This window comes from Triticum aestivum, chromosome 4A (assembly GCF_018294505.1).
Source record: "Triticum aestivum cultivar Chinese Spring chromosome 4A, IWGSC CS RefSeq v2.1, whole genome shotgun sequence".
Taxonomy (NCBI): Eukaryota; Viridiplantae; Streptophyta; class Magnoliopsida; order Poales; family Poaceae; genus Triticum; species Triticum aestivum.
This window is the reverse complement of record NC_057803.1, coordinates 42,714,060-42,725,383: the sequence shown is the minus strand read 5'-3', so window position 1 is coordinate 42,725,383 and position 11,324 is coordinate 42,714,060. Positions and strand designations below refer to the sequence as shown.

Sequence of the window (11,324 nt, the reverse complement as noted above, 5' to 3'; positions counted from 1 at the left end):
CCACCTAGGAGACAGGTGGGCCTGGCCCTGTTCGGCGTTCGCGGATACTTAATACGCTTAACGAGATCTTGGTATTTGATCTGAGTCGGCTACGAGCCTATACGCACTAACCATCTACGCGGGAGTAGTTATGGGTATCCCGGCGTCGTGGTATCAGCCGAAGCACTTCAGACGTCAGCACGGAGCGGCGCGCGCCGAATTGGACTGGAACGCCACTAGGCTAGGTCTGCTTTCGGCCGCCCTCGCAACGTGCAGGTGTGCTATGGGCGATGGGCCCAGACCCCTGTGCGCTTAGGTTTAGACCGGCGTGCTGGCCTCTCTGTTTTGCCTAGGTGGGGCTGCGACGTGTTGATCTTCCGAGGCCGGGCATGACCCAGGAAAGTGTGTCCGGCCAAATGGGATCGAGCGTGTTGGGTTATGTGGTGCACCCCTGCAGGGAAGTTAATCTATTCGAATAGCCGTGATCTTCGGTAACAGGACGACTTGGAGTTGTACCTTGACCTTATGACAACTAGAACCGGATACTTAATAAAACACACCCTTCCAAGTGCCAGATACAACCGGTGGTCGCTCTACCTCAGGGTTATGAGGAGGGGATCGCCGGGTAGGATTATGCTATGAGATGTTACTTGGAGATGCTACTTGGAGGACTTCGACCTACCCTCTTCTGCCTGTTGCAAGACGAAGGTGACCAGAAGCGTAGTCTTCGATAAGACTAGCTATCCCCCTCTTATTCTGGCATTCTGCAGTTCAGTCCACTGATATGGCCCTTTACACATATACCCATGCATATGTAGTGTAGTTCCTTGCTTGCGAGTACTTTGGATGAGTACTCACGGTTGCTTTCTCCCCCCTTTTCCCCTTTCCTTTCTTCCTGGTTGTCGCAACCAGATGCTGGAGTCCAGGAGCCAGACGCCACCGTCGACGACGACCCCTACTACACCGGAGGTGCCTACTACTACGTGCTGCCCGCTGACGACGACCTGGAGTAGTTAGGAGGATCCCAGGCAGGAGGCCTGCGCCTCTTTCGATCTGTATCCCAGTTTGTGCTAGCCTTCTTAAGGCAAACTTGTTTAACTTATGTCTGTACTCAGATATTGTTGCTTCCGCTGACTCGTCTATGATCGAGCACTTTTATTCGAGCCCTCGAGGCCCCTGGCTTGTATTATGATGCTTGTATGACTTATTTATGTTTAGAGTTGTGTTGTGATATCTTCCCGTGAGTCCCTGATCTTGATCGTACACATTTGCGTGCATGATTAGTGTACGATTAAATCGGGAGCGTCACACCATTACTGGCCGGACCCTGCAATGACACACTTTCATAAGTGTTGAACCGTGAAAATATGTCTCCTCGCCATTGTTACTTGGATTTGGTGATGTCGGCATGAGTGTGTGTTATCCCCTCTTGATTGCATTGTTGTGGACGAATAATGACTTAATCGTACATGTATATCCATGATATCTGTTTCGTATATTGTACTTGTAGATATTTTGGTCTCAGTGTCTTGCGTCTACTTTACTAATACTCCCTTTATTTATTTTTACTTCGCGTAAATTTTGTTAAATTTTCTAAGTTTGATCAAGTTTATAGAAAAAATATGTCAGCATTCATAACAGCAAATTAATATCATTAGATCCATCGTGGAATCAATTGATGGATGTTTCTATAAGCAAACATTTAAATCAGTATCAGATATTGATATGGAACCAATTAATGGACGCCTTTTTTTTCTAAGGAAGCATTGGTACCACCTTAGGCTAACCGTAATGGGGATGCCATAGTTAGTATCATACATATCAGCTAGGAAATTTTGATGAAATGACATAGAATTAAGTGAAAAAATAGAATTGATTATTGTATTATGATACCATATCATAATAAATATTATACTAGTATGTGTCTTGCATGTCAATAAATAGGATCATCTGAGATACTCCTTCGTCCGGTGAAGAGTGTACATCTAGCTTCAAAATTTGTCCACAAAAAAATGTACTTCTATCTTTTCAATGCACTTTAAAGTAGGAAAAAATACTTCTCTCCCATCACACGGTAATGAAGACCAATAACAATCTACACATGGTCTTCTTAATTTCTACATGCACTTAGCCCATTGGAGGTTGGGTAATTAAAGAGGAGAAAGATGGTGGTTTGCATCTCTCCAATACATTTTTTACTTAACTCCATAATTTATCCTAAAAAAATTAAATGTACAGTCTTCACCGGATGGAGGAAGTATTAATCTATATTGCTATATATTACAGAGATAGTATTATACACTAGTATCACATGCATGATACTAACTTGTAACTTATGATATTACCCATTATAGCCAGCCTTAGGCATGCATCAAGAATGTATCGGTATGCATCAAGGGATCGACCACATTAATTGCTACTTCTAGATACAATTAGATAGATATATGGTGTATATGACATGCATTCAGTTATCTCCGTCTATCTATTCGACCATGTCTCGGCGCTTCTATTTAAACGCCCCCGGTTCACATGTCAGTGATCCTCGACTGATCTGAGTATCTGACCGCTCTCAAGCTTCCAAACCTCACTGATAGATCCAAAGCCAGCACACCACAAACCAGCAGCCATGAGGACCAGCATCGCCCTCGTCATCGTGGTGGCCGCCATCATCTACGCCGTCGCCATGCCCGCCACGGCGATGCCCGGCGGGTGGGAACACATCGGTAACATCAACGACCCGAAGATCCAGGGGCTCGGCCGTTGGGCGGTGGCGGAGCACGTGAAGCAGGCGGGCGGCCGGCTCAGGTTCATCAAGGTGGTGCTGGGCACGGTGCAGGTGGTGTCGGGCTTCAACTACCGGCTCGTCGTCGAGGCGCTGAACGGCGCCGGCAAGAAGGACGCGTACAAGGTGGAGGTGTACGAGGCGGCAGCCAACAAAAGGCGCAAGCTCATCTCCTTCGCCCCGGTCGCCCAAGAGGCGTAGGCCTTTTGGTGTATTTGTAATTCTTGATTGATGGACATCGTCACAGCTCACAAGCAATATTCCTGAGGCATCAACAAGTTACAGATCCAACTGCATTACCTTTGACTCACATAATCTAAATGTCACCCCCGTGCGTATTCTAGAAAAAAAATTAAGCTAACTGGTGGAAAATGTGGATGCCTTATACTCCCTCCGTTCCTAAATACTCTCTCCATCCCAAAATAAGTGACTCGACTTTGTACTAGCTTTAATACAAAATTAGTACAAAGTCGAATCACTTATACGAAGGGAGTAGTCTTTTTAGACATTTTAAATGGACTATAACATACGGATGTATGTAGACATATTTTAAAGTGTAGATTCACTCATTTTGCTCTGTATGTAGTCATTTGTTGGAATCACCAAAAAGACTTCTATTTGAGAACGGAGGGAGTACTACATTTTCAAACGAGGGGTGCACCAATTTTGCCATCTCAATGTAGTACTCGCTCCGTTTCAAAATAGATGACTTAACTTTGTATTACCTTAATACAAAGTTGGGTTATCTATTTTGGAACGTAGGGAGTACAATTTTGAGTTTCAAAACCTGAGAGAACAGAATTGCTAAGTTCAGTTCTCTCTACAAAATGTCAAAGCCTTCTTTGCCACCAAAGCTTTTATGCTATCTACACCATCAGATCTGAGATGGTTTTGCAGAACAGGCATCTGGGTTCTACAGTTGAGGAGCCATCCAGTCAGTACTCACAAAGTCACAAGCTTAACTCATGCCTCCACGAGCCCTTTGCTACGTGCTTTCTTCTTCCCGCCCTTCCCCTCCTTTGGACTTGCTTGATCTTTCTCTTCGATTTCGGTTTCTATTTTCGCAAAAATTGGCTTCGGCTCCATCATTGCCTGGCCTGCTTTAAGGGCTCCCCATTTGGTATCATCCTGCAGGGCAGTTAGCACAGGGTTGTAAGCATGTCGCGCCACTGGAAATTTTTTATATTGCATATCTGCTATTTATAGTTTGAAGATTGTGTTCTCTGAGGGTGTTAGTTCATATACACACTAGACAATGGCTGTAAAATACTTTGCAGAATTGGTTTAGACCTAAATAGCATATCCCTGGACATACAAGAACATACCCATCTCGATGTACGAAACTGGTCTTCTGTGAAACCAAGCTGTGTATAAATCCTCAACGAAAGGCTTGGAGTGATTGGAGACAATGCTATTGCAATTATTCTCATTGTCTCTAGAATAATGACGAGATCCTGTGTGAAGTGCAGACAAAAAAAAATGAATAAGGCAAATATCACAAACAAAATAAAATAATAACATCAAATAAATAACTCAAACTAGCCACCCAAGAATCATCTCAACAATTCATCAGAACAACTAAAGCCATGCTATAGTTTCATTATTACAGCCACAACAACAGAGTTGCTGTGACATCGGAATTAGGTACTCAAATGTACAGAACATAAAGAATTTTGAAGCTCAAAGAGTGCTCTTTTGTTTGAAAGTGGGTTTCTTTTACAAACATGAAAAGAAGCAACTAATGCATCATGCAGTTTGACTTTGTCAGCATTAAATTTTGGCAAGTAAAATCTGAAACAAACACGGCAAGCCCAAAAGGAAGAGAAATAGATATAGTTTCAACTTTCAAGTGTTTACCTTTGCAGCCTTTTCTGCAATCTCGCCCCCTTGCTTGAAACAAGACCATGGTGCTTGCTCGTCAATGTACAAGTTTCCCAAGTTACCAATTTCTAGAACAGTTTCACATGCTGATGTCAACGAAAGATTTTCGTAATGGCCCTTCGCCTTGTCGACCTGTATAAACAATTTATATCACTGTAACACCAACAGATACAACAGAAGTGCAGTACATGCAAACATGTGTTAAAAGAATCTTTTTATTAGGCAGATGAATAGCAGGTGATGATCGGAAATATCCAAATGCAACATGTGTTTGAAATATCAAGTGGAACCAATTCATAATGGACAACACGTGCTGACAGTGTCTGAAGCGCTTGTTGCTCATTGTCACATGTCAATTCAGCAAACATCATATCCATTATCTATAGCTCCAAGAAGAGAAATAATAAAACAGTTCAGCTAGGATCATTATGCTGGATGTCTTTACTTTCTGTACGCCAAGAAACAGAACTTAAAAGGAGCACCAAACAAGGAGCAATCATTACATATAAAGGGTTTCAAGCTTTTGTAATGCAAAATTGGAAACGATTTCCCTCATAAAGATGTTCACTTTATAAAGCCAATTCAGACAACCTACACCCCATCAGAAGTAATGCAATGACAGATCAATGGTTTGTCATCAGTTCCGAAGATGCCAAAGAGACCAACTTACCAAGTTTTCAACATTATTCTTGAATGAATTGCCATCTGCAGCAGCAATTGAATCAAAAGCTAAGGTGGAATTGCAGTTCTTTTTTAGGAGACCAAGTGTTCGATTGAGAAGGTTTCCTGTTCAGATGAGAACAGTATCATCACTAACCACTTAAGACGGACAGTTAATACCAACTAAAGCATAAACCGAAAATAAATGAATAAAAGTTTTAGCACGCAAAAATACCAATTGTGTTAGCAAGATGTGCATTGACTGTATTGATAAAACGTTCTTCTGAATAGTCCCCGTCATTGCCAAATTCTACTTCCCGCAAGAAGAAGTACCTAACAGCATCCGCTCCAAATCTGCCTACCAGATCCTTTGGTTCAAGTGTGTTGCCTAGTGATTTTCCCATCTTCATGCCATCCTAAAATTTGCAAAATAAAAAGCAGCTGCATGAAATAAAAGTGATTTAATGAGATAAAAGTGGCTGGGAGCCCAAATAGAATTCATATTTGTCACTCAAAGACACAACTGCAAAGCAGTTGCTGTGTTTCACAATATCTGTCCAAGACAACCATGCGCACCAATGAGGAGCAAAATTTATAATAGTTAATGCCATTGGACCATACGCATCCCTATAAAATTAAAGACTACTCCTACTCAACCTGTCCTGCAGCAATGAAAAAACTATTGTGAAATAGAATTTCCCAGAAAAATGGACAAATGTTACAAAAGGAGGGAGAAGACAAACATTTATTTCACATAAAAAGGAGAACATGAGTTCTTACAATTTGACGTACACACATAGTAGAGGGTTGTAAACTTGAAAAATCGAGGAAGAAGGTGGCCAAAAATACAGAATTATCTATGAGCTACAAAGCCACAACTATAGAACATGTGAAATACCAACAGGTAAAAGGACGAATGCTAATACATATATACACTAATATAGGTGTGCTAACTTGTGCCATGTGCAGTACCATTATACAAGTTAGATTAAAATCATACATATGGTAAAACGTGATGTATTGTAAGGTAGAGATGATACTGAGTGGAAGTATGCAACCGATGTCCAAATGTCTAGATGGGAAATGCACATGTAGTTGCAGGAAAAGGCCTCATCAAATACGATGGTCACATAGACATGCTCAAAATAGTATGTACTGTATGGTGTTATATCACTGTCAGTTGATGTGGAAACAAGAACATTGGAAATATGTGAGGTCACCTTTGTCAAGAATCCGTGGCCAAAAACTGCATCAGGAACGCTTATCCCTGCTGACATTAACATTGCTGGCCAATAAATTGCATGAAACCGCAATATGTCCTGAGGTACATGTACAAGAGATCGTCACAAACTGAATGAACATACAAAACAAAGAAGTTTATCCAATATTATTGCTTTTAAATGGGACAAAAAATGTCAATATCTACAGTGACCAGCTCCAAGTAAATTGTACTGGAAGCAGTAGATTAACAGTACATTTTATGACGTTGGCATCTCCAGGTATTATGAAACATAATAAAATACATCAGATTTAACATATGAGAAGAGATGTATTGTTCTTTCTATTTCTTAGCTGTCACACGTCTCTCACTTTTGGGAATTAGGGGATGCATCTGTCAAAATTGTTTCAACTGTGACCTACCAGTGCCAAGTCAACAAACCCAGCATGACACATGATATTTTTATTAGTGCAAGTAACTGCAGCTGAGGCACAAGGGCCCTATCGAAATAAGTTTAAAGGAAATAGGATCTAATCTTGAGAACTGGAAGGAGTGAAACTTGTCCCCGAGTTTCGCCATATGGAAAACTGAGTGGCTATGTGATGTTAGCTGGTTACTATATAGATCAGCATAAAGGAGTTTATGTTTGTTTATTCATTTGATAAATGTCATATTTCAGCACTTTCTCTTAGCAGCACTAAAAAAAAGTGATACTATCTAAGTTCACATCAAAATGAGAGCTCCTTATGACGATAAGAAGAAATCAATCAATATGGTGTTTTGCTATAAGTTGAAACAAAAAAACATGTTTGAAGAAGCTGCAAAAATTATTTGCCCAAAACCGACCTTTCCTATCAGGTGTACAGATGCAGGCCAACCCCGATCAACAGCTTGCTGTAAACTTGCCTGCTCCCCATCATCTAGGGATGCTGAAAGATAACTAAAGAGACAAACATACAGAAATGAACAACCAGTACGAAACAAAGTAATAGGCAATGCTACATAAGATTACGTACTCTAGCCTCATTTCAAGATTTCAAGAAGTTAACTGCACATATATAACATGCATGGACTAAGAGACTGGAGCATCTTTTGCTTTTGCATAGAAAGTTCACAGTTTCGAGTAAACAAAAGAACAATTTATCTAAGAATTGTCATTGCCAAACATGAATATAAATCAATTAAGTTGAGTGTATTCTATACTTGCATGGTAGGATTAAACAGAGGACACTGATATCAGACAACACGCCGCATACAGCCATATCTATCCAGTAGAATTTGAGTAAGAATACGCAAACTGTTCATGCTTATTAAAATGCCAAGCAGCAGGAATGAAACATACCCTAATAAGGCATCAAACCACACGTATATTGTTTGTTTGGTGTCATTTGGCACTGGAATACCCCACTCGACAGATGCACGAGAAATAGAAAAGTCTCTCAATCCACCTTTAATCCAGCCTTCGACCTACAGCTGTGTCTTAATTAGTAAAATAACAAAGAAACAAGGGCATCCTAAAACCATGAAAATAAACACATGTGAGCTGAAAGATTGGCAATTAATGAAGCGTCAAGGGTTATATTTTTACTGAAAGCTAAAACATGAAGCAGAGTATGAAATTATTAATCTTGGACACTTATATAAGAAGAAAAATTATATTATCCTATCACTGTACACAAAATCAAGGTGTGTTACTGTGAGAAGAATAGAGGTTACTTAATAAAGTGCATTATGGTCAGTCAATGTGTAGGCATGCGCCGATGCACACATGTACTTTGAGATGTCATAGTTGAGATCCCATCTTGCCAGCGCAAGGAAAATAAACATGTAATGGCCAGGCTTCAAGTGCTCAGTAAGCTTTTTAGCCAAAACACCGCAATTCGATTACGAAGATGGGCAGGGGAGATTGCCAGCAACTACATCAGGTGACGAGGTCCAGGATTGGATTGAACAACCATGACTCCCCAACACCAAACTTGCACTGTAAGCCGCTAAACCCTGACATGATGCTGCTGTAAAAGCTAGGAATTACATGAGAACCACTGTGGTTTGAAGACACTCTTCACTGTCTATCGACTATTTTAACGTTTACCATATATACACAGCAGCCTTTGGAAGCTTTCTTTTTCAAAACTGATAAACAATGACATCTAGGTTCTAATCTTTAAGCTAGTTAGGTATTAGGACGATATCTAAGTGACCATTTGACAGGTTGCCAGAAAGGAAATGTATTGTGATGATGTTTGTTCAACATGCCAACGGCACTTCTTGGCAAGAAGGAATGCGACAACCCAACAAAATCCACATAGTTTTTCACATATTTGACTGCACAGATATATTTAAGAAAATCGTGCCAAATCTTCAATAATACATATGCTGACATGATGCATTTTTTTAATCTGTCAGTAGTTAAATCAATATAATTAGAATCTCCATTTAATAAGCAAATAGTTCTACACTTTTCCACCGCGATTTTTAGCAGTAACTCGATAAACACACATCAGATTGAGCAAAACATTATAGAGGATAACGACTCACCTCGTGCAAACGATGTGATGGCCTTACAAAATTGGGATTTCTTGTCAGCAGCTCTTCTAATTTATGCTGATATTTTGACAAGGCAAAGAAATAGTTATCTTCCTTTCTAGGTACACAAGGCTTCAGATGCACAGGGCAGCAATTATTTTCCGCCAACTCCTTTTCATCCTGTGTGCAATCAACAAAATAGACATTATTATTTGGTAAATTTAGCAATACAGAACTGTAGAGATAATCTACATAGATGCACATGACACTTGTTATAATTATCCATTCATACATGTATAAATACATTTACCTAAAAAATGTACTAGTGCTTCTATATGAGAAGGTACAAAGAAGCTTGCCTTGTACTCCTCACAGCTGACACAGTAAAGCCCTTCGTAATCAGCTCTATATATGTCACCACTGCTTAGAACTCTAGAATAGAAGTCATTAACAACAGCCTCGTGCTTAGGATCAGTTGTGCGAATAAACTTGTCATATTCGATGTCTAGCTGCAAGCAAAAACAAAGTTGGAAGAGAAATGTGAGCTCCAGATTTATGACATATTGTGAAATGGTAGACTGAAAATACTTTGTGTTGTGACATACATCAGCCCAAAGCATCTTGTATGAATTTGAAATTATATCACAGTGCTCCTTGGGGTTTCTACCACTGGCCTCTGCAGAGGTGGCAATTTTTTCACCATGTTCATCTGTCCCAGTAATGAATATAACCCTCTTCTCTAGCAATCTCTGCAACCAGATAAGCACCATGAACAAATTCTTGAGGAGTCGGGCAGCAAAAGGTACACAATGCTCCCAGTAGCTCAACTAGTCTAACAAACAAATCATCAAACTGGAAATATTTGCACTGCCAACACACAAAGATATCGAAGTCTGTGCATCTGCATTCCCGCGGTATATATATGCACTGGCATATTCACCACTTAACTAGAGAGCACTGAAGCGCACCAGCCATTATTAATATTTCATACGGGTTGCGTATCCAAACATGGCTGCCAGCAGGTGGATCTCGAGTAATGTACTCAAATTCCTGACACGGACTTGTAAAAGTAGTGTGAAGGCTTGCCTGGAAGCGGGCGACGGCGTCGGCGGCGATGGTCGTGTATGCGCTGCCCATGTGCGGCGGTGCGTTGACGTAGTAGAGCGGCGTGGTGAGCACATAGGGTGGCGGCGCGGGCGCGGAGGCATCTGAGGACGAGGAGATTGAGGCGCAGCAGCGGCCGCGGACGCGTCGGTGGGGCGCGGAGGCGAGGGGGCGGGCCGGGGGTGAGGCGAAGGCTAGCCGACGGGCGGTGGCTCCGATGGAGGAGGGGGCGCAGAAGAAGGCCCGCCCAGCGGCCATGGCGGAGGAGAGGGGAGAGGCGGAGTGGGTTAGGGAGGGGTTTTGGGTCGCGTTCGTGAGGCAGAGAGAGCAGATGTTTGAGGTGGGGGACGATGGCGATGGGAATGGGATGCAGCCACCCTAATCCAAATGAATTTCAGTGGATTTCTTTATGCTCCTTTGATTCAAAGCAATTCCACAGGATTTTTAAAGGATTTGGATCCTTAGAAGTCTTTCTTACATTGGTCGTTTGATTTCTAGAATTAAAATCCTAAAAAAATCTTACATTTTCTACACTCTACTCTCTCCGTTTCAAAATAATTGAAGTTCTAGGATTGTTCAAAGCCAAACTTCATTAAGTTTGACTATGTCTACAAAAAATATATTAATATCTACAAAATCTAAATCACTTCATTAGATTTATTATGAAATATATTTGATATTGTAGATCTTTGTGGATTTTCTGTAGACTTGGTCAAACTAAAAAAATGACTCTAAAAAATCATAGAACTTTAATTATTTTGAAACGGTGGGAGTATTTTGGGAAAAAAAAGAATCATCCACAAAAACTCTTTGTAGAATTGTTTATTTTCCCTGTGCTATCATTCATCCAAATTCCTATAGATTTTTAATTCTATAAGATTCAAGTTGAGATGACACTCTAATCCTCCACTTCTTACATATTCTTGTTTCTTATAATTATTATGAATCAAATAGGCCCTTCATGTTTGTACTTTTAAAATAAATAATTATTTGGGGTTCCTCGATTTGTATAAATGCAGCTTGTAAGAACTTGCTTGCACTTTGTTGTTTAGAGGATTTTATGTTTAATCCAACCTTTTGAATTCATTTGCAGTTTTTCTAAGGATGTGTTTGGTTTGAGGGACAGATTAGGGTGGCCGAGGGCATCCCCAACCAGCTGGCTAGGGATAGCCC

At 40.8% G+C, this 11,324-nt stretch overlaps 2 protein-coding genes across 2 annotated transcripts; one reads left to right on the top strand and one right to left on the bottom strand.

The window, feature by feature from the left end:
* The first annotated feature begins 2,340 nt into the window (after positions 1–2,340).
* LOC123085032 (putative cysteine proteinase inhibitor 7) lies at positions 2,341–3,287 on the top strand. The gene has a single exon (XM_044506590.1). The coding sequence runs from the start codon at positions 2,606–2,608 to the stop codon at positions 2,960–2,962; it is 357 nt and encodes a 118-aa protein (XP_044362525.1). The 5' UTR covers positions 2,341–2,605; the 3' UTR covers positions 2,963–3,287.
* An 89-nt stretch (positions 3,288–3,376) lies between these two features.
* LOC123085031 (methionine--tRNA ligase, chloroplastic/mitochondrial) lies at positions 3,377–10,518 on the bottom strand. Its single transcript, XM_044506589.1, has 12 exons — positions 10,134–10,518; positions 9,653–9,796; positions 9,407–9,556; positions 9,060–9,227; positions 7,864–7,988; positions 7,368–7,461; positions 6,523–6,621; positions 5,538–5,718; positions 5,313–5,428; positions 4,619–4,774; positions 4,087–4,215; positions 3,377–3,889 (listed from the first exon to the last, which is right to left on the bottom strand). Exons 1-12 carry the CDS (start codon positions 10,407–10,409, stop codon positions 3,725–3,727), a joined length of 1,803 nt encoding a protein of 600 aa, XP_044362524.1. The 5' UTR covers positions 10,410–10,518; the 3' UTR covers positions 3,377–3,724.
* Between the last annotated feature and the right edge of the window lie 806 nt (positions 10,519–11,324).

Coding starts and splice junctions, on each gene's coding strand:
- LOC123085032 (XM_044506590.1), top strand. CDS start 2,606: ATGAGGACCAGCATCGCCCTCGTCATCGTGGTGGCCGCCATCATCTAC.
- LOC123085031 (XM_044506589.1), bottom strand. CDS start 10,409: ATGGCCGCTGGGCGGGCCTTCTTCTGCGCCCCCTCCTCCATCGGAGCC. Junction 9,557..9,652: donor ACAAGATGCTTTGGGCTGAT/GTATGTCACAAC, acceptor TTTTGCTTGCAG/CTAGACATCGAATATGACAA. Junction 3,890..4,086: donor AGTTTCGTACATCGAGATGG/GTATGTTCTTGT, acceptor ACTGCCCTGCAG/GATGATACCAAATGGGGAGC.